Genomic DNA, 25,789 nt, shown 5'->3' with positions numbered 1-25,789 from the left:
CTATAATACAACAAACATATATAGAGGCAGACATATTATTATCATTTTTAACCATGTATAGTTTGCAGAAACGGCAGAGCTCGGGCTCACCTCCTCGTTGGGTGCCATGATTTTGCTCCCACAAGGCTCGGCCGTGTCGCTCCCCAGGGTTTTGTAGTAGTCCCCAGTGCTGGGCTGCTTGTTGAAACTCCTTGACTTCCTGTTTGAATCCACACGGCGCAATTTGTCGTGGCTCTCTCCAAGAGTCAACTGATTAAGAGATTCAAACAAGAGAGAGAAAGGAGAAATATAATTTATGTTGTTTAACCCACCGACTTTCACAGGAGTACATTAACGCTTTTTTTTAAAGTTTGAAGTGCATGTAAAACCAGTCAATGAATGATTGCTATCGATAGACTGATTATTGGAATTGGATGCAAAAATGTATAATCATTTATGTTGTGCTGAATTGCATTGAATTATTTTATTGTGACTTATAATCATTGTCAATGCTTTGGGAGTGAACCTTTCATTCTGCGATGCTATGTACAACATATTTACCATCTTTTATTCCCAGATTAGCCTTCTCTTGTGACCAAAGTGGCTTTATTCACTCACAACACTTCACAACAAGGCTTTAGTTTGGTTCAATAGTCATTGATATTTCATGCTAAATTTGTGGAGCTATAGGACATAATGGTTCACATGCAATGCAACTTTTACACCAGCGTAAGGGAGACCGTTCTTTAAGAGCATGGTCAGAGGTCACTAACTTGAACCTTTAGTTATGGGCTCTCACTTTCCACTCCGACATCTATCCAACAATTGGAGCTGTAAAGCCAGGATATCAAAGCTGGTGTTAAAAGAAACTGTGTGGGTTAAAGCGTGCATATACATGAGAGTTACCAGGTTACTGGACAGTAGCGATGGATGCGATCACATTGCATTATGACTAACATGCTTTTCCAGTCTTTCTGTGGACAGATTTTACTAATGCAAAAAGCCTCAAATTTGCATTTACTCAACTCAAATCATGTTCAATGAAAACTTTTTAAAATTGAAATGATTGATTTTCAAAAGTGTACACTACAAAATGTGTGTAAAAGACAACACAGCACATTTTTAATGTTTAATGTCAAAAATGAACCTTAAAAGCTTTCAGCTACAAGCGTGCGAGAGTCGTTGACGGAAAAAAAATACAATTACTTTGCCTTTCAAATCCAGGGCTAGGCAACAGACTTGCGGTCATTTACATTGTAATGCGTGCATAGGTCATGGCTTCGCACAAAATCCAGACAAGAGCACAGTGTTTAACATAACCAATAATTGACAGCTGACCCCTGACCTCTCCTCCTCTGTGGTGTCATGTTCTGAGTTTTTATAAGCCTATTTAACTTTGTTGACTCATGTCTGCTGTCACAGAAATGGTCCCTGAGCACTCATCAAGTAGGAGAGTAATGTGAGCTGGGGAGTGCTACAGATGGTTTGTCATCCTCCAGGGAGGTGGGTCAACAATAGCAATTGTACAAAGCATTATAGCTGCCCCCCGCTCCCATCAGCCACAGAGAAGCATACACACAGACAACCTTTCTTCCCATTATATAGATCTATCTCTCAGCATAAAGTCATATGTTTTATACACACGCACGCACGCACGCACACACCCACAGATAGATAGATAGATAGATAGATAGATAGATAGATAGATAGATAGATAGATAGATAGATAGATAGATAGATAGATAGATAGATAGATAGATAGATAGATAGATAGATAGATAGATAGATAGATAGATAGATAGATAGATAGATAGATAGATAGATAGATGGTCAGTATGCCTGACTACTGAAGGTTGTTTAACCTGTTTGTTGTTGAAGATGTTTAGCACATTTGCATGTAGCCTTGCAAAAGGCACGGTCGTATTAAAATATTTTGACATCCTTTAAAAGTTAAAAGCAAACTACTCAAATAACCTTTTAAAAAGTAAAGTAAATCCAACTCTAAAATTCAAGCATGACTTTTTATGCAACACACTCATCGTTCATACAGCGGCTTAAACTGCTCCAACCTGAACCTGGAGATAATATGTGAAACAATTTGTAGCATCTTTTTTCTTCATTTTTTTCCACTACGTGACAGCACTTTTTCCTGTTAACACCTTACCTCAGCGCTGAGAGTCCTCTCTTATAGCTCTCCTCCAGTACAGACAGAGTCTCATCCACAAAAACCCAGCAGAGCAAAGAAGGTAGCTGTCACCAGATCCAGAGCTTCACCTCCTCTCTCCTCAGTGCTATGCCTGTCACTTTACCTGCCCTCTCAATTTACCTACAGGTCTCATCAATAACCTATTGGGCCGGCCACAATGCTGGCAGTGATGTCACCACTAACCCGTAGACCAACCACTCCTCAACTCTGCCCGTTTCCTCTTATGCAAAACACCAACACCCATGTGTTTCCCTGACCGTGGTCAGTCACATGCAAATCTCCCAGGCTTTAGGATTATGAGAATTTTCTAGCTTTCAGGGCCCAGAATTAGCAGCAAAGATCTCATGTAAGTGAGAGTTCAAAGTCCAAATTTTTCCAGAAGGACTGCAGATGCACCCCCCCCCCCCCCCTCCTAAAATATCTTTTAGTAAGCTTTTAAAATAATTTTTTGCACATGAAGTTCCTTTACTAGATTATGAAATGGCACCATTCACTGTTTCAAGGTAATTTGTTTTCTTTCCGACGTATGTTGCGCACAATGATCTTATGTGTGCTTTCATTGTTAAATGTTAATGATGGCCGCCCAGGGCCGGTCACCTGGGTACAAAGAAGGGAGGGACGGGTGGGGGTACTAATTAAAAGCTCCACATGGCTGACGGCACATGCTCCTAGATACAAATACACACAGAACTCACCATGGAGATGATCTATGGCGAAAGGACACTTTCACTAACTGTGGGCTTGATGACAGCGAACAACAACCATACACACGGCCCCTGTCTGAACAATTGATTTTTTTGTTTAATATATATGCTTGGTTTGAGTGTTTTGTGAAAGTCAAGTAAACTTGTAACTGGAGAGAGACTCATATATTAAATAAATTCACATGTACTGCAGTGTTGCAGACACTAATGTTTATGCCAGTCCTAATGGCTGCTTCTTGTCAACAACATTTTTGAGTGATCTTGGGCCAGATTAATTACTGGCATTAAGATCAAACCCATCAACCATTGTTTGTGCGTCAAGCCAGAGCCCTGCTACGGTAATGAGCATATTCTTTGCCCTTGTTAGCAATGCTAACACAATAACATCATTGTGGGTATAAGACAAGGCACATTGTTACATAAGAGTTATAGCTCACTGATTAGGCACAAGGGAAAATAACAGCTAATGGCTAGTTTATTCCCCCCCCCCATCCCGCTCCTTCTGTTTCTAGTCTTGGTCACATCATGTCACTTTTGGTGCTTTCCCAAAATTAATGACATCTGAAGTTTAACTAAAAGTGAGCATGTTGAAGCTGATGTTGTGTGAAGTCACATTAAAGAAATCTTCTGCTGGTCTTGCGATATAAATAAGCCAGGCTGTGAAACCCTATCCCTGCTGAGATAAATGCACAAACACTAATTTATATAAATATGGTTGCTTTCATTTTTCTGTCAGATTTTCCTCCATAGAGAGAAAATATTTGCACAACCTCATGGCACTTCCGACAAACAGCTTTTCCTCAGCTGAACCGGGAGCTTACCAGCGTCTCTTTTTTTTGGGATTTGTTGTCCACACGGCGCAAGTTGCTTTTGACTTTAAGGAACTCGGCTGCCAATGGCTCTTGTGGAGGCTGTGGAGCTGGGTAGCTGGGGGGTGGAGGGGGTGTCGGAGGAGACTCTGGGGGAGGCGGTGGGGGAAAGGGGGGCGGTGGTGGCGGAAGCTTGGAGGCTCCATCATCAGGTTCCTCATTCTTCTTGTGCATATCGGAGCTGATGTCTGGGTTTAGCATATCCATGTATGCCTGCATGTCTGAAATGGCTGTCTCTGGTGCACCTGTGAAAACAACAGCCTGTTACAGGAAGGAAAATGTGTGCATTTGTAAAACATTCCCTCCAGTCTACATCTGATTACACAACTGAGAGATGAATGAGAAACATGAATGTCACACTAATGACGTCTGCACACAAGCCACTAGGGTGCAGCACTAGTATGGCACCTTTGACATCAAGCGACAGCAAGAAAACTGCTCCGTGCTGTTTCCTGCGCTTTGCTGACTGTACAGGGAGTGCAGAATTATTAGGCAAGTTGTATTTTTGAGGAATAATTTTATTATTGAACAACAACCATGTTCTCAATGAACCCAAACACTCATTAATATCAAAGCTGAATGTTTTTGGAAGTAGTTTTTAGTTTGTTTTTAGTTTTAGCTATTTTAGGGGGATATCTGTGTGTGCAGGTGACTATTACTGTGCATAATTATTAGGCAACTTAACAAAAAACAAATATATACCCATTTCAATTATTTATTTTTACCAGTGAAACCAATATAACATCTCCACATTCACAAATATACATTTCTGACATTCAAAAACAAAACAAAAACAAATCAGCGACCAATATAGCCACCTTTCTTTGCAAGGACACTCAAAAGCCTGCCATCCATGGATTCTGTCAGTGTTTTGATCTGTTCACCATCAACATTGCGTGCAGCAGCAACCACAGCCTCCCAGACACTGTTCAGAGAGGTGTACTGTTTTCCCTCCTTGTAAATCTCACATTTGATGATGGACCACAGGTTCTCAATGGGGCTCAGATCAGGTGAACAAGGTGGCCATGTCATTAGTTTTTCTTCTTTTATACCCTTTCTTGCCAGCCATGCTGTGGAGTACTTGGACGCGTGTGATGGAGCATTGTCCTGCATGAAAATCATGTTTTTCTTGAAGGATGCAGACTTCTTCCTGTACCACTGCTTGAAGAAGGTGTCTTCCAGGAACTGGCAGTAGGACTGGGAGTTGAGCTTGACTCCATCCTCAACCCGAAAAGGCCCCACAAGCTCATCTTTGATGATACCAGCCCAAACCAGTACTCCACCTCCACCTTGCTGGCGTCTGTGTTGGACTGGAGCTCTCTGCCCTTTACCAATCCAGCCACGGGCCCATCCATCTGGCCCATCAAGACTCACTCTCATTTCATCAGTCCATAAAACCTTAGAAAAACCAGTCTTGAGATATTTCTTGGCCCAGTCTTGACGTTTCAGCTTGTGTGTCTTGTTCAGTGGTGGTCGTCTTTCAGCCTTTCTTACCTTGGCCATGTCTCTGAGTATTGCACACCTTGTGCTTTTGGGCACTCCAGTGATGTTGCAGCTCTGAAATAAACCTCTGTTGACTATTTTGAATGAAACGCTTGATTGTTCGATGATCACGCTTCAGAAGCTTTGCAATTTTGAGATTGCTGCATCACTATTTTTGACTTTTCTGAGCCTGTCAAGTCCTTCTTTTGACCCATTTTGCCAAAGGAAAGGACGTTGCCTAATAATTATGCACACCTGATATAGGGTGTTGATGTCATTAGACCACACCCCTTCTCATTACAGAGATGCACATCACCTAATATGCTTAATTGGTAGTAGGCTTTCGAGCCTATACAGCTTGGAGTAAGACAACATGCATGAAGAGGATGATGTGGACAAAATACTCATTTGCCAAAAAATTCTGCACTCCTTGTATTATTGCTGAAATGCCATAATAGTAGAGTCATGATATAGACTGAAGCAAGCCTTTCATGCAACATTCTTATTATGATGTGATTAAAAGTATATGTAGCTGTTGATCTGATCGGCATTTGTCATTCTGAAATGCTTGAAAAAGATACACATTATATCCTTAATGTGTAAAGAGCAGCAGACCTGTGTGTGCAACTGCGCTCAGCTGAGCAGGTGGGCCTCGTGACGTTGTCAAGCTGCTCCTCTTCTCCCCAGTGCTGGACTGACTGGAGTTGGCTGAGTCGTAGTTGGACAGGGAGCTGGATGGTGAACCGATGTCAAAGTGTGCTGCCTGGGCGGAAGGAGGCATGGTGGTGTTTGGGGAGGACAGGCCAGAGTCTGGCTGCTTGTACTCAAGGTCCGTCGAGGGATCCCGGGACAAAACGCGGTGCTCCACACTCTGCGAGGGGACGAGTTTTATGAACATTCAATTTTCACGATTGTTCAATTTATTCTACTTGGTTGTCTGATATATAGATATCATTTCCACATTACTAAAACAAAGCAAAAAGCATTTGTACATCAATTAATTCTTTATTAATCATTAATAAAACACATCTGGTTCATTAATTTTTAGATTTAGAAAGATACAGGGTCATTATGGCAGGCTCATAAATTTGTCTCTTATTAAAATCTACATGTGCATTCATCAGCTGTTAAATCTCACTGCTACTCAGTCCCTGGTGACTTAACGAGGAGAAGAACAGCATTACAGGCACACTAATGAAACACCTCACAGCTAGTGAGAATGGCTCTGGGGATCTTTTTGCTTTTCCCACAATGCAGGACTCAATTGGCTGAATGCGCCCCATGAGAAAGAGCACAAGAAGAGAGAAATATGTCATCGATGCCAAACGAGCTCTGTGAGAAAGAATTATTCCCCTGGCCACTCAGGAACTTCAGAGGGTTAAGGCCATGGAGAGCACTGTGTGTCAGGTAGCTTGACTAATTATCTGAGTCTGAAGTCTGTCATGGGAGGCAGGTTCATAGAAAGCTAAACATTATTGAAATATCTCCATTATTCATTCATTCTATCTATCTATCTATCTATCTATCTATCTATCTATCTATCTATCTATCTATCTATCTATCTATCTATCTATCTATCTATCTATCTATCTATCTATCTATCTATCTGTCTGTCTGTCTGTCTGTCTGTCTGTCTGTCTGTCTGTCTGTGGGTGTGTGCATGCGTGTGTGTGTATAAAACATATGACTTTATGCTGACTTCTATCCATCCATCCATCCATCCATCCATCCATCCAACCATCCATCCAACATTTACATTTTTTTTAGACATGTACTCTTACCATGTTCTCCACAGTGTGCAGATACTTGGCACACTGGGAGTGGCCATTGTATTCGGCCAAGTCTGCTGCAGTGAAGCCATCCTGGTCCCTTATGCCCAGGTCAACTCCATTAACAACAAGGATCTGACAGCACTGAAAAGCAGACAGAGAAAGTTCCAGAGTGGATTGATGTCAGTGTTTGTGAAACAGGCTGCTTAGACTCATCTTCAATTAGCAACGATAAAAACTGTTTACACTCCACTCAGTTCAGTGTGACAGACTCTCAACATGTAAAATGTTTGACATATTGAGTGGATAAATGCAAGGCTTAGAGTACATGTTAACATAAATTGTGTATTGTTTCACACTGCATCAGACCAGAAAAACACCATATTATATCACCACACTCCCTCACTGATCAACTAATTAATGTAAATGTCCTAGCTAAAAGCAAAATACTTAATGTAGCAGTATCATGCTTTTCTTTGATCTTCTCTTAGTTATCATTCATTTTTCTCTCTCTCATGAAAAAGTTTCTGTTTCAAAGTCTACAGAAACTTGGAAATAGTTTAAAGCATGAATTTAACAAGCTTTCTACCAAGCACCAGTGGAAGCTGGAATAAGCTTGTTGTTCTCAGACTGAGCAACCTTTGTTCTGCCCTATTGACTTGTGTTTCAGTGAGCTTCTTAAAAGTCCACACTGATCAACTCTTTTGTAAAAAAAGAAAAAAAACATAATCATGAAAAACATAGTTTTCTCTATATACTTCAACAATTCTTGAAAGAGCGCTTCTTTACACATATTCTGCTACTGTGCTGATCCAATAAGACCTAACACACACCTCAAGTTCACCATTCTCTGCAGCATCATGGAGGGGGGTCCCTCCCCAGTTGTCAGTGACGATCTCCCCACCATGCAGCAGAAGCCAGCTGAGGACCTTTGCGTGACCACGACTGGCTGCAAAATGCATCGTCGTGGCTCCGTCACCATCTCTGTCTGTCAGGCTGATCTCGGTGAAACTCATCTGCAGGAAACGAGATGGAGGTTAATGATTAGCAGTCATCAGAAAGATTTCAGCTGCTTTTGGTCCAATTTTTGTGACTCCAGTAGTAAACGGTGGCTTTGGCACATTTTTCAAGTAAATGATGTAGGAAAATTTTGGTTAAAAGTTCAATTATGATGTGACTTCTGGTGATATCACAAGCTATTTTAGATATCACAAGCATATTATACTAATACTACTAATATTAAGTAATTTGCTTAATCATAAATATCAGTATTGTACCTTCACTTGTTCCGTTTAAAAAAAACCCCCACAATTGGCGGAGAAAAACTATTCCATTATTAAGACATGATCTACAGTGTTCTGATAGTCCAACGCACCAGCCAGACAATGACAGTGTTATGGCCCATCTGGGAAGCAGCATGCAGAGGTGTCATCCCATCATTGGCTCGAATGCTCGGATCCGCTCCACAGTCTTTGACCAGGTATTGGACAACCTCCAGATGGCCTTCCTGGCAGGCCAGGTAGAGTGGTGTGGCACCATTTTTTGTTTGGGAGTTGACAAGGCTGTAGGAAAGTGAATCAGTAAGGAAAATGAAAGACTTCTGCATAATAAGAAAAATAAAAACCAAATTGGTGATAATACAGACCTGTAAAACCCTGTTTCAATGTTATGCTTTAATGTATCATGAAAGAAAAATAATCTGGTTCATACCAGGTTCTAAATTGGTTTAAAACAACCGCTGCAGAGCAACAACATGTGATATTTGACGTTATTTGTGTAACAAAAAAAGTCCAAACTTCAGAAGCAGTGTGAGAAAAGCCAAGTACACCACATGATTCAGTAGCTTTTAGCAAAAGTGACATGAAGTGATGGTTTTCTGACATTGTTGTGAAGGAACTTTGCCCCACTCTTATTTACAGTATTGCTTTAGTTCATTGAGATTTGTGGGTATTTGATTGTACACAGCTCTCTTAAGGTCCCACCACCATATTTCAGTCAGGTGTTACAGTTTTTCTCAGTCGCTTTGGTGCATTTCTCACAACAGAATTGAACTCTCCACCACTACTAAGGCACTTCTCAAAACAATTAGTGCAAACTGCAAAACATGGTGGATAACTTGCAAAAGTGAGTCACTCCATCAAAAAGAAAAGTCAGGTGTCCAAAATAAGTTGTCAATGCATCAACAACAAATCCCTTGAGCAAAACAGATAATACATTCATCAAAAGCAAGTACTTATATCAATCAAAGTGTCAGGGCTGTCACAATTACAAGTCATTACACCAGCACCTTTGGTCACAAAATCAAATGGTTTGAACATGTTCTCATTGTGACGGATTTCTTTGTAGGTGCTTCCCAATGACATGTCAAGTCTGGACAGCATGCATGGCATGTTGAAAACCATAAATTGTAAAGGAAAATCAAGACACTCCATATGCACTCTTGATAATATTTAATTGAAACTGTTCACAGCATTGTGCAAACTGGGGAAATACAGTAAATCAAACATTTTACAGCAAACATAAACTCACTTAGACAGTAAACCTCACTCCAGTGGTTATGAAACAAAAAAACAAAACTGAAAAACAGACACTGCTGCATATCAATCATTGATATCTAGACGCTCCCGTCTGTCTGCCCACATATTTGCATCAACATCACAGCGAATGTCAGCTCTATCGATGCATCGGGGAAAGTATCTTCTGGAGTGTCAACTCCACTCTCTGCAGGACTCTGCTGTGATGTCATCACAAGCTGCATCCATAGCTGCTAGCAGGGTCATTTGGGTATGTGGATGCCTGTCATATACCTTCCACCTCCAGAAAGAGAAAAACTCCTCAATTGGATTTAGGAATGGAGTGTAAGGAGGAAGAAACTCCATAAGTATCCTGTCGTGTGCTGCAAACCACTGCCCGACTACAGCAGAGTGATGGAAGCTAACATTATCCCAAACCACTACATACATTGTCCGATTGTCACCAGGATCATCCCTTTCATTTTGTGGGATTAGGTCCCTATAAAGAGCGTCCAGAAAAGCCAACCGGTGTTGTGTATTGTATGCACCAATACGAGGAATATGGGTGTGAACGCCATTTTCTGAGATTGCTGCACACATTGAAATATTTCCTCCTCGTTGGCCTGGGACATCAATGGTGGCTATTTCTCCAATGTGATTTCGTTCACGCCTTTTGCAAGATTGAATCCCGCTTCGTCAAGATATACAAACGTGTGCAGGGGTTTCATGGAAACTCCTTAAAAATAGGGTTTTCAAAATGGGTGTACAAAGTGTTTGACAAGATGTTCAACAATTTTGAGTGCACTGACACAAGCAATGAAATGAAGACTATTAGTTGTGAGGACAATGACTATTCAGCCGGTACAAGTATGAATAATTGTGACATTCATGATAAAAGAAAGGAGATAGTGATGAATAGGAAGTCAAACGTGACCATTCTTTAGATATTTGTACTCACTCAACTGCTTCATGTCCAAAGGCATTTGCCTTTGGACGCAGTGAACGTGAAACCGCCACAGGGTTGTGCCAAAACGACTACATGTTGTGGTGGTTGAACTAACTGTTGTGCAATGTTTAATTCTGTTGTGAGAAATGCACCAAAGCGACTGAGAAAAACTGTAATGACTGACCAATACATTCTGTTGTAGATTTGCTGATTTTTCATTTTAAATTATATTTCAATTGTCACAAAGGCAAAAAACGAAACAAAAAAAAAATCTCTTTGTGGCAATTCTGACAAAAGATGGCAGTCTTTATACTGAAGAGAAGAAACCTGGCTGTGTCTGCTCCTTACAAGATGATGGGTGTGCACGTTATTTGCCAGCCAAAACATCAGTTTCGTCATGTGTGCACAGAGCACTCTATGAAAATAACCTGAAACAACATAAGCCTTATCTTTTTAAATCTTCATATGTAAGCAATGGTATTAATCTAAAAAAACTGAAAGTGTAAGCTGTAGTTAACAATTAGCTGGGACAGGAAAAGATACACTTGTCAGCATCAACATGCAGCTATTTTGAGAACAGACAGCAGTGATGCACAGCCAGATCCTGCTCACCTTTATTACCCTTGGCTCCGCCTTCAATGCAAAACCTCATCTGATGCTTGTATCCCTTCTTGTCCCAGATCTTTATAGTCACAATGGGAGGTCAGAGAGTGAACAAAAATATCTCCACTAAATCCTATAAGGTAGTGCTTTATTTGGACTCTGACAAATGAGCAAGGAGTCTCTTAAGAGGATTATCACTCCACTGGCTTTACCTGGCTTGCTTTGTGCTCGTCCAACAGTGCAAGTAGAAAAGACAAACTGAGTAGCCAGAGAGCAACAGAAGTTGAGTAAACTGAGAGGCAGAGCTTAAGTGGATGGTTGGTTCCTGCAGAGTCAAACACAAACCTGTCGTGCTTTCCCTTAAAAGGATTTGCCTCACTTAACGCCACATGTGAATGACAATCAGCCAGGTCCTATTCTGAGACAGGAAGAGTATATGCTAAGGAATAACTTAACCTTTGAAGATCAAAAAAAGGAGGGCCTATTGGGTGACTGAGAAAAAAGCTCCAAGCAGAAGTACATACTAAATATTTCAAAATAAGAAGGGGAAGTAATCTGCATTCCTGTCATCAGGAAATGGGCAGTCAAGTTATTTATTCATGAGTGTAACAAAAGTGGGAACAATTTTATCTGCACACAGCCATGTCTATTTATCATTAATCATAGCTGAAAATCTTGATGGTTACCAGGCTAACAAAGCACAGTCTCCCTTTGTCACAACTCTTCAAAGTGAATAGGCTTGAATTCTCTCTACCAAAGAAGTGGAGAACTGGTGTAGATTTCAAAGAGCTAAGAAAGTGCTTAGCCTTGTGTGACAACACAGCTAGCAAGTGGCACAAGGGACGCTACCTCGTCAGCCACTCATGTACACGGTAACAAAGACCAAGGTTGTCTTCATTACTAGTAAAGTAATTGATGTCACACTAATGGCCTTCTTGCTTGATAAAAGCTTGTTACCCGCTCAGTGGTTTTTCCCATCTGAATAATGAAAAATATCATATGATTTATTTAGCTTCCCAACCTGTGAGTTCTTTGTATGAAATTGTATGTTTTTACATATTTCACAATGGAAATCTGATGGCACAATACTTAGCTCTAATCTGCACCTTTTCTATATACAGTAATTGACAGCACAGCCACAAAGGTATAACTGAAACAGCGATATAAACCAGCGGGAACATACAGGGATGTCTGATGTGGTTCTACATATAAGCAACACTTCTGGCTTACATCTCTAACTGATACTGTGCATGATGAAAACTGAATAAAATATACTTTGTTTGGCTTCGTAACCAAACATCATTCATGTTGAAATCTGTGAAAGTATTTATTGATTCACTTTAAGAAACACACTGCACAGATGTTATCCTGATGGCAGGTGTGCTACCTACTTGATAAAGAAAGAAGCCTGACAAAGAAAGCTGTGGCTCAGTTGCCCACTAATCTGAAGGTTTGATCCCCAACTGCAGTCTGTGAGATGACGTGACACCGGGTACCTGATTTGTTTTTATCATCTGTGAATGAGAAAGTGAGTGTGGGCTGTAATTTAAGCACTTTGAGCGGTCACTAAGACTAGAAAAGCACTACAAAAATGCAGCCTGTTTACATTACTGCCCCTCAGTTTAAACCTGTTTTTATTAAAGAGAGCAGAAAGTGGGTCTACTCAACATGTACCAAGACGTTATTAAGAAGATTTAAAAAAAAAAAAAGTGCAGCTAAGCCACAGGCTGACTAAAAAACTCCACTGGCCTGTTTACCCTTTACTTTCCGTGTATCTGATCACGAATTCAAACAACATTATATATAAACAAGTCAGAGACAGAATAAACACCAGTTTTGAGCTGCTACACCTGTTGGACTATAACAAATATGTTTTTCAGAGAAAAATGAGAGAGCGTACACATCTTTAGAAAACACACTTAATGTTCAATAATCTTATTAAGTACTATGGTCTAAATAAATGTTTAAACTAGCTATAATGTTCTGTCTTTTCTTATGTTTTTCAGCAGGGAGGTTTTCCCGTGCTCTTGATGCTCAGATCAGAGACATGAGCGACACCCGACCCAACACAAGGTTACTTCTTGGAGGGAGAGGACATGCTTTGTTAATAGAAATGGGTTTACATTCTGGATTTCGCTAACCACTTCAGTCATAACCACTCCTGTTTCAGCAACTGCTACGCAACAAATCTGTGAAAAGCAAGAAATGAACAAGCTGATTTGATGAAAGTAATCAAATATTTGATGCTTGTTCCTTCTGCATGTTTCCAGAGGAGGTTAAGGCGGCCACTTTTCTGGATTATCTTAATGCAGAAGTGCAACCTTTTCGACTGCATGAAGAAACTGTGGCACGACCAAAGATCTTAAGCTGCACTAATAGATTGCATAACCTGTCTGTAGCCTCTCACGCTCACTCCCTCCTTCACCATCTTACATTCATTCACTCTTTTGTGTACTGAGGCTATCAGCAGAGACACAGCCCAGGAGGGTTTTCGTTTTGGTTTACTGGGACGTGGGTGGGGGTGAACTACCAATTTAGAGGTGTATTTGAAACCCAACAGACACCCTGGAAGTAAAGACACTAATGCGTCCCGGTCTGATTGCGCACCCAAACAATGATGTTTGTTACCATTCAAAGGGGTGTGTTCTTGCTTTCATGAGTTCATGCGTATCAAGCTGATTTTTTTTTAAAGATTTAAGCTAAATGTTTTATTTATACGGATGAATAACCAAAAACACACTATTTATCAAACCATATCCACATCGGTCGGTTGCTGATAATTTGTCTTTTGGGGGATACTACAGACAACTGATGAACAGTATTTTGTAGTTTGCAACTGGCGTTAGGCCCTGAAACTACCAAATGACCTCCATAAATAATGATGACGATTTTAAAAAAGAAATTCCAAATTTGGATTCATAAGACGTGTTGTCACTAATTTGCAGTCTAGTTCTTGTGTAATATGCCATACCTCAGCCTTTTCTCCCTGTTTGCCTTCCTTAAGAACAGCTTATTGGCAGCCACAGAGACCATTTCTGATGAGGGTTTAGTGGACAGTAGATGGATTAAATGAAGGTCCCTGTGTCAGTTCCTTAAACTACTTCCTGTTCATCAGGGATATGATTTTTAGTTTCTGTTCATCAGTTGTATGTAGTTTTTAAGGCCTGGCACGTCTTCTTATGTCTTTCACTTGTCTGGTTTCCTCAAATTTTTTCAGGACTTGTTGCATTTTCAGTTAAAAGCTCTTTGAGAATTGCCTTTCTGGTGCAGAAATACTAATTTATCCCTGTCAAACTGTGTTACGTTTGTTATTTTTCATAGATTCAACTAGAAATAGGAACAAATAATGTGACAGGAAACTACTAACAAAGTGCTTAAAGATACAATTAAAAACTGCTCCTTTGCTAAGTTGTTTGTTATGTGTAGACACAAAAATGGTTCATCTCTTGAGTTATGTACAGCTTTGATACTTGAATGATTCATTTTTCAGTGTTAAGTGTCTTACAAAACAAAAAAGCAGCCAATCTCCAAAGTAAAAATAAAGGTTGCTCAGAAAGCCTCAAAGACTATTGCTTGCAACTCCTTGGAGGCAAAGTACCAAGAAATGAGGTGTAGCTCAAGACTACTAAGTATAGGGGGAAATACTCTATGAGGTCTTGTATAAACATATTCACTCTTTTGATGATGTATAAGGAGTTCTTTCCTAAACCTTAAACCCATTGGTTTATACTGATGAACAATGCTGTGAGAGTAAAAAGTCCTGGTGATTTTTTGCCTCTTAAAACTCATTAATACAAATTTGCAGCTTGTAATAAACCCCGAAACGACCATTTTATCTCTCGGCTGCAAAATTGCAATCTAAACAATGCCCGAGGCTACTGCTTAGAGAGCAGCTTGTCTTTTCAGATGGATTTGTTTTCCTCATTATCTTATCACCAGTTGGAGCTACTGTGTGTCACCATGGTGATGGTGGTAAACAGCAACAGTGGGAGGGGTGGTGGAGAAGAGTGAATGAAGCCCAGCTATCGGGGAGCTAACATGTCCATGAGACTCATTAAAATTTCAGATGGTATGCGTCCATCTGGGGTGCAAACACACAATATTGAAGGGTCAATGCACAAGGCTCATGCTTGTCATTTTAAGTCAGTCTAGTTCTAGAAAAGAGTTTGGGTTAAAGACTGAGCCATTATTTCATTTCTGTTTCTTTATGGTAGCAGTATGTAATTCTTACTGATAGTTGTTCAGATACAAGCACAAAGAATATCCTTTCACTGAGCAGTTAATGTTTTCTGTTTTATAACTTTTATAGTATGTCAAGTAATAATAGAGCTAGTGATGGCTACAGCAATAAACAAACCAAACAACAGCCACGTGATTGAGCACCTAATCCATGCATGTGGCTCTGGGACATGTTAACTAACAGCCGTACGTGTTAGCTAAATGCATCTGACATGAGTGCTAAGGCAAACTTTGATTGTAAAATGACGACTGGTTTCTTTAAAAGAAGAAGAGGTAGAAAGTAGAAGAGGTAGAAACTATATATCTATATCTATATATCTATATATATATATCTATAAAAAAAAAAACACCCAGCACGCCCCTGCGGGCGGTTTATCCTTCAAGCTCGGGTCCTCTACCAGAGGCCTGGGAGCTTGAGGGTCCTGTGCAGTATCTTAGCTGTTCCCAGGACTGCGCTCTTCTGGACAGAGATCTCCGATGTTGTTCCCGGGATCTGCTGGAGCCACTCGCCTAGCTTGGGAGTCACCGCACCTAGTGCTCCGATTACCACGGGGACCACCGTTACCTTCACCCTCCACATCCTCTCGAGCTCTTCTCTGAGCCCTTGGTATTTCTCCAGCTTCTCGTGTTCCTTCTTCCTGATATTGCTGTCATTCGGAACCGCTACATCGATCACTACGGCCGTCTGCTTCTGTTTGTCTACCACCACTATGTCCGGTTGGTTAGCCACCACCATTTTGTCCGTCTGTATCTGGAAGTCCCACAGGATCTTAGCTCGGTCATTCTCCACCACCCTTGGGGGCATCTCCCATTTTGACCTCGGGACTTCCAGGTTATACTCGGCACAGATGTTCCTGTACACTATGCCGGCCACTTGGTTATGGCGTTCCATGTATGCCTTGCCTGCTAGCATCTTGCACCCTGCTGTTATGTGCTGGATTGTCTCTGGGGCATCTTTACACAGCCTGCACCTGGGGTCTTGCCTGGTGTGATAGACCCCAGCCTCTATGGATCTTGTGCTCAGAGCTTGTTCTTGTGCTGCCATGATTAGTGCCTCTGTGCTGTCTTTCAGTCCAGCTTTGTCCAGCCACTGGTAGGATTTCTGGATATCAGCCATCTCCTATATATATATATATATATATATATATATATATATATATATATATATATATATATATAGGCCTATGACTCAATGCCCCACAGCTGGATACTGGAATGCCTAGAATTGTACAAGATCAATGGGACCCTAAGAGCCTTCATCAGGAACTCAATGGGGATGTGGCGTACAACACTAGAGGCCAACTCCAAGCCCATAGCACAAGTCACCATCAAGTGCGGGATCTACCAAGGAGATGCTCTGTCCCCACTGCTGTTCTGCATAGGCCTGAACCCCCTCAGTGAGATCATTAACAAGACTGGCTACGGATACCGACTACGGAACGGAGCAGTTGTCAGCCACCTCCTGTACATGGATGACATCAAGCTGTATGCCAAGAGTGAACGAGACATCGATTCACTGATCCACACTACCAGGCTATACAGCAATGACATTGGAATGTCGTTCGGACTGGAGAAGTGTAGTCGGATGGTAACAAAGAGAGGGAAGGTAGTCAGAACTGAGGGGATTGAACTACCAGAAGGCAACATTGCAGACATAGAGGACAGTTACAAGTACTTGGGGATCCCGCAGGCGAATGGGAACCATGAAGAGGCCGCTAGAAAAGCTGCAACCACCAAGTACCTGCAGAGGGTCAGGCAAGTCCTGAGGAGTCAGCTGAATGGTAAGAACAAGATCCGGGCCATCAACACGTACGCCCTGCCCGTGATCAGGTACCCTGCTGGGGTAATAGGCTGGCCAAAGGAGGAGATAGAAGCCACTGACATAAAGACAAGAAAGCTCCTTACCATGCATGGAGGGTTTCACCCCAAGTCCAGCACCCTGAGGCTGTACGCTAAGCGGAAGGAAGGGGGCCGGGGACTGGTGAGTGTCAGCACCACAGTCCAGGATGAGACAACGAACATCCAAGAATACATTGGGAAGATGGCCCCAACTGACCGAGTGCTCAGTGAATACCTCAGGCAGCAGAAACCCAAGAAAGAGGAGGGAGACGAGGAACCATCATGGAAGGACAGAGCCCTGCACGGTATGTACCACCGGCAGATAGAGGAGGTGGCTGATATCCAGAAATCCTACCAGTGGCTGGACAAAGCTGGACTGAAAGACAGCACAGAGGCACTAATCATGGCAGCACAAGAACAAGCTCTGAGCACAAGATCCATAGAGGCTGGGGTCTATCACACCAGGCAAGACCCCAGGTGCAGGCTGTGTAAAGATGCCCCAGAGACAATCCAGCACATAACAGCAGGGTGCAAGATGCTAGCAGGCAAGGCATACATGGAACGCCATAACCAAGTGGCCGGCATAGTGTACAGGAACATCTGTGCCGAGTATAACCTGGAAGTCCCGAGGTCAAAATGGGAGATGCCCCCAAGGGTGGTGGAGAATGACCGAGCTAAGATCCTGTGGGACTTCCAGATACAGACGGACAAAATGGTGGTGGCTAACCAACCGGACATAGTGGTGGTAGACAAACAGAAGAAGACGGCCGTAGTGATCGATGTAGCGGTTCCGAATGACAGCAATATCAGGAAGAAGGAACACGAGAAGCTGGAGAAATACCAAGGGCTCAGAGAAGAGCTCGAGAGGATGTGGAGGGTGAAGGTAACGGTGGTCCCCGTGGTAATCGGAGCACTAGGTGCGGTGACTCCCAAGATAGGCGAGTGGCTCCAGCAGATCCCGGGAACAACATCGGAGATCTCTGTCCAGAAGAGCGCAGTCCTGGGAACAGCTAAGATACTGCGCAGGACCCTCAAGCTCCCAGGCCTCTGGTAGAGGATCCGAGCTTGAAGGATAAACCGCCCGCAGGGGCGTGCTGGGTGTTTTTTTATATATATATATATATATATATATATGTATAAAAGATTTTATCTGGTTTTGCTGCTGCAAAGAACTCAACCAATGACTCCCTCATCATGGCACTAATACAGTGGTTATGAGTATGAACAAATATTATCTCTGGCACAGATGGGTCTGACACTGCATTGATTAGGGTAACATTCATTAGGAGGCAATCACCCATGCACATATGCACACATATCTTACAATTACTGGTCAATTAACTGTTCTATAGGCTGGTGCTGCATTTAAAACCTGTAATGGTGCTGTCCATGTCTTACCTCAGTAGGACTTGTCTTGTTAAATAAAACAACATTTAAAATATTAATATAAGTTAATGCTAGTTACATATTCACAAATTTGCTGTTTTTCTTAGACTTCAGGTATTAGGAAATCCAATATTTAGGACTTTTGCACTGGTGTTGTTAATTGATTAATCAAGTAAATAACCTGATGATTAATTCATTATCAAAACACGTTTTTTCTTACAGTTTACCAATTTTTTTTTAAATATGTACAATATACAATATATACTTAAAATGCAGCTATACAGACCAATATCAGCATTATTACTTAATCAGCATTAATGATGCAGTAGTGTGCAGTATTTTGGGAAAGTTAAACCACCAAGAGTTTTTTTCCTTTGTTTTCAAAACAATATATGAGCATTTACATTGTAATAGGTAGCATTTAGTATCAGGTATCAAATTAAATCTTTAAGTTCAACTTACTTCACCCTAGTGCCAAGTTGTACTCTACAGACTACGAGTGAAAGTTGGTGTTTTCGGCTATTTCTGTAGCAGACTTAAACATTTTAAACATCGGAAAAGAAATAAGAGTTGATGCGCTAACCTTAGTAAATCACAGTACTTCATTTGTCAGCGTCAGACTTTCTAAGTGGTCTTACTGAGTCTGAAACCTGAATCTGTGGAATTGATCTACTGTTACATATTTCAGAAACAACAGCCCTATGCATTAATTTTCTGTTTTATATTCTTAAACATTTGATTGGATATGCAGTTAAGAAAGTGGACTGCAATTTGTATACATATCGCAGTTCATATGCCCCTCCCCAATTGAAATACAATATTATAGAATTTTTGTTGAGCATTTTAAAATGTAGGTGGTGGCACCCGACTTGCTTTTAGAGATTATGTTCTAAATAAAGAGCATCTGTAGTTCCTGCTCAAAACATCAACTGAAATCCTACAAGTTACCAAAATATATGACTATCAATCAACAGCAGGATAAAGACAAAATTGTGGAGACAATATCATGTTGGTCTTACTTTGGGCTGTGCCCCAATAACAGTCGGAGAGAGGGCAAGTCTCCCTTGGCAGCAGCATAGTGAACAGGCAGGGCACCTGTATTGGTGGGGGTCCCAGGGTCTACCTCACCATTCTTCAGCAGCCAATCGGTGATCTCATGGTGACTGAAGCGGGATGCGAGATGAAGAACAGTGGCACCAGAACTGTCCCTGGCCTGTAAAGCAAACAAATAAGGAACATGTTGAACTAGGGAGTCCTGTAATCCCTCCTTTTAAAATAACTGTGACCAACTGTCAGCCTGACTTTGCATTATAAAATGATGATTTGATAACTAATTTAATTTGAACTGGTTACTTGTTTTTCCAGAAAACAATAACCTCCAGAAAATAATTGATACCCATACTTTTTTCTAGCCACTTTTACTGGCTACAAAGTATATTGTACTGTTAATAATAATAATGGATTGCATTTATATAGCACTTTTCGAGACCTTCAAAGCACTTTACAATGCCACTATTCATTCACACACTGGTGGAGGCAAGCTACAATTGTTGCCATAGCTGCCCTGGGGCAGACTGACAGAAGCGAGGCTGCCATATGGCGCCATCGGCCCCTCTGGCCATCACCAGTAGGCGGTTGGTGAAGTGTCTTGCCCAAGGACACAACGACCAAGACTGTCAGAGCCGGGGCTCGAACCGGCAACCTTCCGATCACAAGACAAACTGCCAGCTCTTGAGCCACGATCACCCTGTTCACTGTTACGGGAAGGGGAATCAATTTTTATTTTCTGAAATAAGTAAAAAAACCTTCATAACTTACCACAGTAGCAAGAATATAAAGCACAGAATTTATCTCAGTGCTATAAAACAATTAGCTTTAACAAGAGGCAGACTAATAGCTAACACAGAAAACCTAAAAGACCAAACTTGTGTGGTCCTTGAACAGACATGTCATCTGTTAACATCTTACTAACACAGATGCTTAGGTCTGAGGTAGTGCACTGCTACAGACTAATGGTGTTAGCATCAAATAGACTCATGATCACAGTTTCGTAACACAAACAAGAAAAAAAGAAAACAAAGGTGAAAGCAAGCATTAAGCACTCAAGTGTACTGAGAGTTTTGACTACATACCAGCCATGTTACCACTTCATCTGTGGGCACTCTTTGTCACTTGAAGATGGAATGCTTATGACTGTTCTTCACGTGGATAACTTAATACTGCAGGGTTGTAGGACTGTGTTGTACTCATAATAACATAATATGAATTTGTCACTTTGTCAGTTTCACTTTTACCTCTGCTCAAGAAGGTGAAGATAAATGAGACCCATGTGGGTGAGTCAAAGCAAAGCTCCTCCTCCTCCTCATTATCATATTGGTTACATAGGTAAACTCTAAATCTGAATTTCCTTTTAAGGGCACAAATGATGCACATCTGTGTATCTTTCTGGAATATGCTGGAATATGCAGTATACTACAAATAAATATATACAAGAATAACTTTTATGTGTTTATACATTTAAGTGTTGTAAATTGGGGCCACGCTAAACTGTAAAACTGTATCTTGATATCTGTATTTCATGAGAAATTATACATAAGGCAAAGTTCAGCTTCAATTTGAAAAGACTTATATCAACATAGAATAACCTTTACAAGGTGTCCACATTTTGGGATTTAAATAGTAAAAGGCAAATCGATTTAAGAATCATCTGAGATTCAAATAAAGCGAAAATATGCCCTAAGATCATTCTCGAGTGGATTTTGCACATCCTCACAAGTTTTCTGCTCCTGTTTTCATTTTTTTTTTAATAATAGAGGTCTAATTTTTATTTTTGCAAGGCATCTTTGATACCTCTTTGATAGAGTTGTGCTTTTTGAGTCTCATCGTTTTGTTGGTCCAGTGGTTTCTTTAGTGACACTGTCAACACTTTACTCGTAATATCAGCAGACAACTCCTGAGTCTAAATGTCAACTCACTAGTTGCCACCAGTTCTTATGTGCATGAGCACTAAAAAGACACACAGCTGCCCAAGAAATGTGTTAAGAGGGATAGAAAATTCCTCAAACAGGCCTTTGAGTATTGATGTAAACCTCCACAAATTAAAGCTGAGAGATTTAATGTATTACCTAATAAAACGAGAAACCCACTGAATACTTATGGTATGGATTATGTTATTGTGTTGGAGCATTTACTATGACTCCTTCCCAGGTGAAAAAACGCATTGTGCACAAATAGGAACAATAAAAGGTCGAAAAGGTTAATAAGATTTATTTCATCATGTGAAACTTCAACCACAATCCTTACAGCACCAAACACCACCCCTCATTATAATATCAAACTACACTGTCATTATGTGTTTCTTTTTGTGCCTTTTGTGAGTCACTGTTTTTATTGTACAGGAGATATTGGATTTGCAAATCCAGTTTTGCATACTTTATTACCATAGAAACATGACATAACACTGAAAACCAGGTTTTTAGCCTTAAATTAAATTTTTTTTTTTAAAAGTATAATTTTCTGTGTACTTACTTTACTTCTGGTATTTAATGTAATTTCTTTCATACCTACAACAGTGTTTGAATTTGTTGCATTTCACTGTCTTACCAAAACAATATGAAAACAACTTTCAGGGCCTTGTGAAAGAGGAAGGTCCCTTTTTGAAAAAGACCAGTGGGTTTTTAAACCTTCTGCTTTTATAGTCAAAACCTTAAAGATTACAAGAGAATTAACAACATCATCAGGACATTTAGAGCACACCAAATGGACTTGGGAGCAAAATACCTGACAGTGACACAAAACAACCCGCAAACCCCACAGAAAGTTATGTTAAAATAAAAGCTTAAAGACTTTATTCCTAAGGAGAAGGATTTTAATGTGTATGTTAGGAAAAACGTGTAGGTTTAAGGCACTAAAATAGATATAATGTGCTTTAAGGAGGAGAGCTGATTCAAATGGGGGTTGGAGTAGGCTCCACAGATGAGAAATGACAGCCAAGTCGGATGAAGCAGAGCTAGGCTACTGTCTGCTACACTTTTAGACCGATCCAGCTACAACTGTAGTAACTCACCTCTGGCCGACATCCACCTTGGGTCAGTAGCCACTGTAGGCATGCCAGGTTGCCTGTTGCTGCTGCGTCGTGCGCCGCGCTTGCCCCGTTATTTGCCACACAATCGCCCGGCAGCCCTGCCTCCTCCACCAAAAACCGCAGGCAGGCTAACTTCCCCGCCCGGGCTGCGTGGTGGACGGGCGAAGCTCCCAGCGCATCCTTGACGTCGCTGGTCAGCGCATTTGCCGCTAATTGCACTTTTAAAGTCTGCATGTCCCCCTGCCTTGCGGCCAGCAGGGTCTTGTCACCCTCCACCACCATGACTGCTGCAGATTGCGCGACTCCTTCCGTCCTTTGGTTGCCTCCGTTGACCCGATCACCGTGCAGATAGTGCGGATAGGGTCAGAGTTGTATTTATAAATGAGTGGATCATGTCAGTAGCCGGGTTAATTTTGGGGTGGGGTGTTGGTGGGAGAGACGCTTGGTTATCGCTCCATGGGTCTTCCCAAAGCGCTGTTCAAATGAAAGATCCCTTTATCGTTCATAAGTTTTTGTTTTCCAGGTAGTGCAATATTTACATGCTGAAATAAAACTTCATACCCGACTGACAAACTAACCTCTTTCTTAGGCTTTGTCTGGCCCGACGTTGTAGCTCAGTAGGTTATCCGCTGTCTGTCTCCAATAGCATCCACCTGTTGCACAAGTTGTGTTCTGGGTTACCAGACGGTCTAAACTATATTTCCCCCCCAAATTAGTTTATTAACCTTTTTTTGCTGTTGAATAACTATCGCGTATCATGCGCCCCAGGGAATATTCCGCTGTGTTTTTCTTCCTATAGCAGATGGCGACATGGGACTCAGCGCCTGTTAAATAATCCATCAGGGGGAGGATCACTGAGCCTGTTACAGGTTGCTGCTTTCTGGAAATCGGCTCAGAAATTAAAGGAGCAGTACGTACATGCTACTTACAACTCTGGATATACATTAATTATGCTGCTGGGGTGAAGGTGCTCGTCGCTGCCAGTCAAGATAGACTCACAAGGAAACATTAATTCAGCAATGAACTTTTTGAACACACCCCAGATCCTGTTTGCAAACAGCATTAATATTACATGTAGCAGTGAAATCAGCATCACAGGATCCGAGCACTTTTGCACACTACAGAGGTCCATCTAGTGGCATTTCAGGGGAGTGTAACCCCCCCCCCCCAAAAAAACAAAAAAAAACCCAAAACAAAACAAAAAAAATAACTATAACTATATTGATTGTTATTATAGACCGCATGTTAATACGTCAATTGGAAATAGTTATACATCTTAAATGATGCCAGATTAAAAGATGAACAAGTTATTTCTGAGGAATAAAAACTTGATGTTGAAACCGGATAAATCATGAGAAGTAGTCCTGCCCAATGATCGTTTATGCATTTTAGTGCATTTACGCCAGTGGTGTGTGTTTCATTGTTTGGGTGCCAGACATGAAATAAAATAGCTTAAATTAACATTCCCTTAATCAACCACAACAAAATGCTGCTTGCAAGCTATCCAACAGCAAGATAAGGCACAGATGCAGGACTCTTAAAAAAAAAAGTTTCATCTTTTACATTTGGAGAAAGTAAATATTCATAGTGCAAGATTGCAAAAGCAGTTTTATGATTTTTATTTTTTTTATTTTTTTTGCATTACATATAAGACAGCAAATTGGTCTTCCAGCGATACTGAAGTCCAACCTATGTGCACTTTATGGAGAAAACCCACTGAGCCTTTGAATTCATGTGTTCAGTGTCTAATCAAGCACCTTGCCGCACTCTGACTTTGCAAATATTTGTGAAACAATGGGGCTTTCTGGAGCACGATTAGTGACAGGATGCCATTGAAATGTCTTGATGTTTCCCCCTATGATGTTCCACGATCAACTAATTGTAAGTGGTTTTGCTGAAAATTTGACCGAACTTCAGCAACTAAGACAAAGTTTCAGACCAAGTAAAGTTATGGAGCAGGGTCGCCGAGTACTGAGGCGCACATTGAGTAAAAGTCTCCAAAGCTCTAACCCAATAACTGCAGGGCTGCGAACCTTCTCCGGCATGGGCTGAGCAGCTCCTGTAGGTGTAATGTATAGATGTTCAGTACTCTTGTCCATATAGTGCAAAAGCTACCTACTTTAAACGTTTAGCAGCTATACCTGCGGAAGGTATAGAAGCACATGTTGGTGAGCATTATCTTCTATGTGGCCTTACTGACAGTTTTAACAAAAGTTTCAAAGGTCAAGTTTCAATGCAAATGATGCAGATAGGCTGTCTGTATTTTCATGAACATATTGCAAAGAACTGTAATACATTTCACCACCAAACGGTGGCAGGAAAGCCTCGTATTCTGCAGCTTATCTCCACCTGGAACAGGTGATGATACCTCAAGTTATTTGAAAAATGACAAATTTAAATAAGCTTGCACACCGGAAGAGTCAGATAACATGTCTTAAAAACGACAAATTTGAAAGTCTTCATTTTTATCTAAAAAAAATAAGCAAAACTCAGCAATATGCTCCCCTAACTGCTTTGTAAACATACAGTCTTGGTATACACTGCCGGATTTAAACAAGACTATTCTATAGTTACAGCCTAAGACTAGGGTATTTAAATGATTAGATGTGGGGCAAATTTTGAAAAATAATGAAGCTTCACACCAGGTTAACTTTCTGCCAGACTAACTCGATTGGTTTTTCCGCTCAGCCAATTTCTGCAGTATTCGGGTAGATTCACTCCTGAGTATTTGGAGGAGGTGGTGGCGGGGGGCGGGGTATGAGCGAGTCTCGTGCTCGGCGCGTGCCTCTTCCGCCCATCTGTCTCACAGGTCCAACTGTCATGGACACCGCGCGCCAATTTGAGGGAGGAGGGGGGAATTCCCACGAGCGTGCTAACTACAATTCCCCAGAGGAAATGGACAGTAATAGCTCTCAAAAAGGCTGGAGATAAACGAGGGGGGAGGAGAGGTCATTTAACCTAGAAGATTTTTTAGCTCAGTCTAAAGTACATATATGTGGAACAAGTCCGTTAGCTCGGAAGCAAAGCACATTGTGGTCGTTTTATGGGCACTATTAAATCTTCGCACATTTCCATACGCTAGCACTGTTTGTTTATTTTCAGACACACTGCCCTGACTCGCAGGAAAAAATGACCTTCAACTGAATATAACCTCAGCTGAATCTGAATAA

The 25,789-nt window shown here is 41.2% G+C and overlaps 1 protein-coding gene across 1 annotated transcript in view; it reads right to left on the bottom strand.

The window, feature by feature from the left end:
* espn (espin) overlaps positions 1 to 23,365 on the bottom strand; it is a 40,625-nt gene extending 17,260 nt beyond the window's left edge. The window contains exons 1-8 of the mRNA XM_085394258.1: positions 22,602 to 23,365; positions 19,555 to 19,748; positions 8,385 to 8,571; positions 7,843 to 8,025; positions 7,022 to 7,153; positions 5,856 to 6,111; positions 3,711 to 4,003; positions 91 to 249 (exon numbers count right to left, since the gene is read on the bottom strand). Of these exons, the coding sequence (XP_085250384.1) occupies positions 91 to 249; positions 3,711 to 4,003; positions 5,856 to 6,111; positions 7,022 to 7,153; positions 7,843 to 8,025; positions 8,385 to 8,571; positions 19,555 to 19,748; positions 22,602 to 22,901 (1,704 nt within the window). The 5' untranslated portion in view covers positions 22,902 to 23,365. The remainder of the gene's footprint in view (positions 1 to 90; positions 250 to 3,710; positions 4,004 to 5,855; positions 6,112 to 7,021; positions 7,154 to 7,842; positions 8,026 to 8,384; positions 8,572 to 19,554; positions 19,749 to 22,601) is intronic.
* Positions 23,366 to 25,789: the final 2,424 nt, after the last annotated feature.

This window comes from Rhamphochromis longiceps, linkage group LG20 (assembly GCF_057381845.1).
Source record: "Rhamphochromis longiceps isolate RC_006_pf linkage group LG20, R_longiceps_female_GT1.1, whole genome shotgun sequence".
NCBI classification, from domain to species: Eukaryota; Metazoa; Chordata; class Actinopteri; order Cichliformes; family Cichlidae; genus Rhamphochromis; species Rhamphochromis longiceps.
The sequence above is the reverse complement of the archived record's forward strand: the minus strand, read 5'-3'. Positions and strand labels throughout refer to the sequence as shown.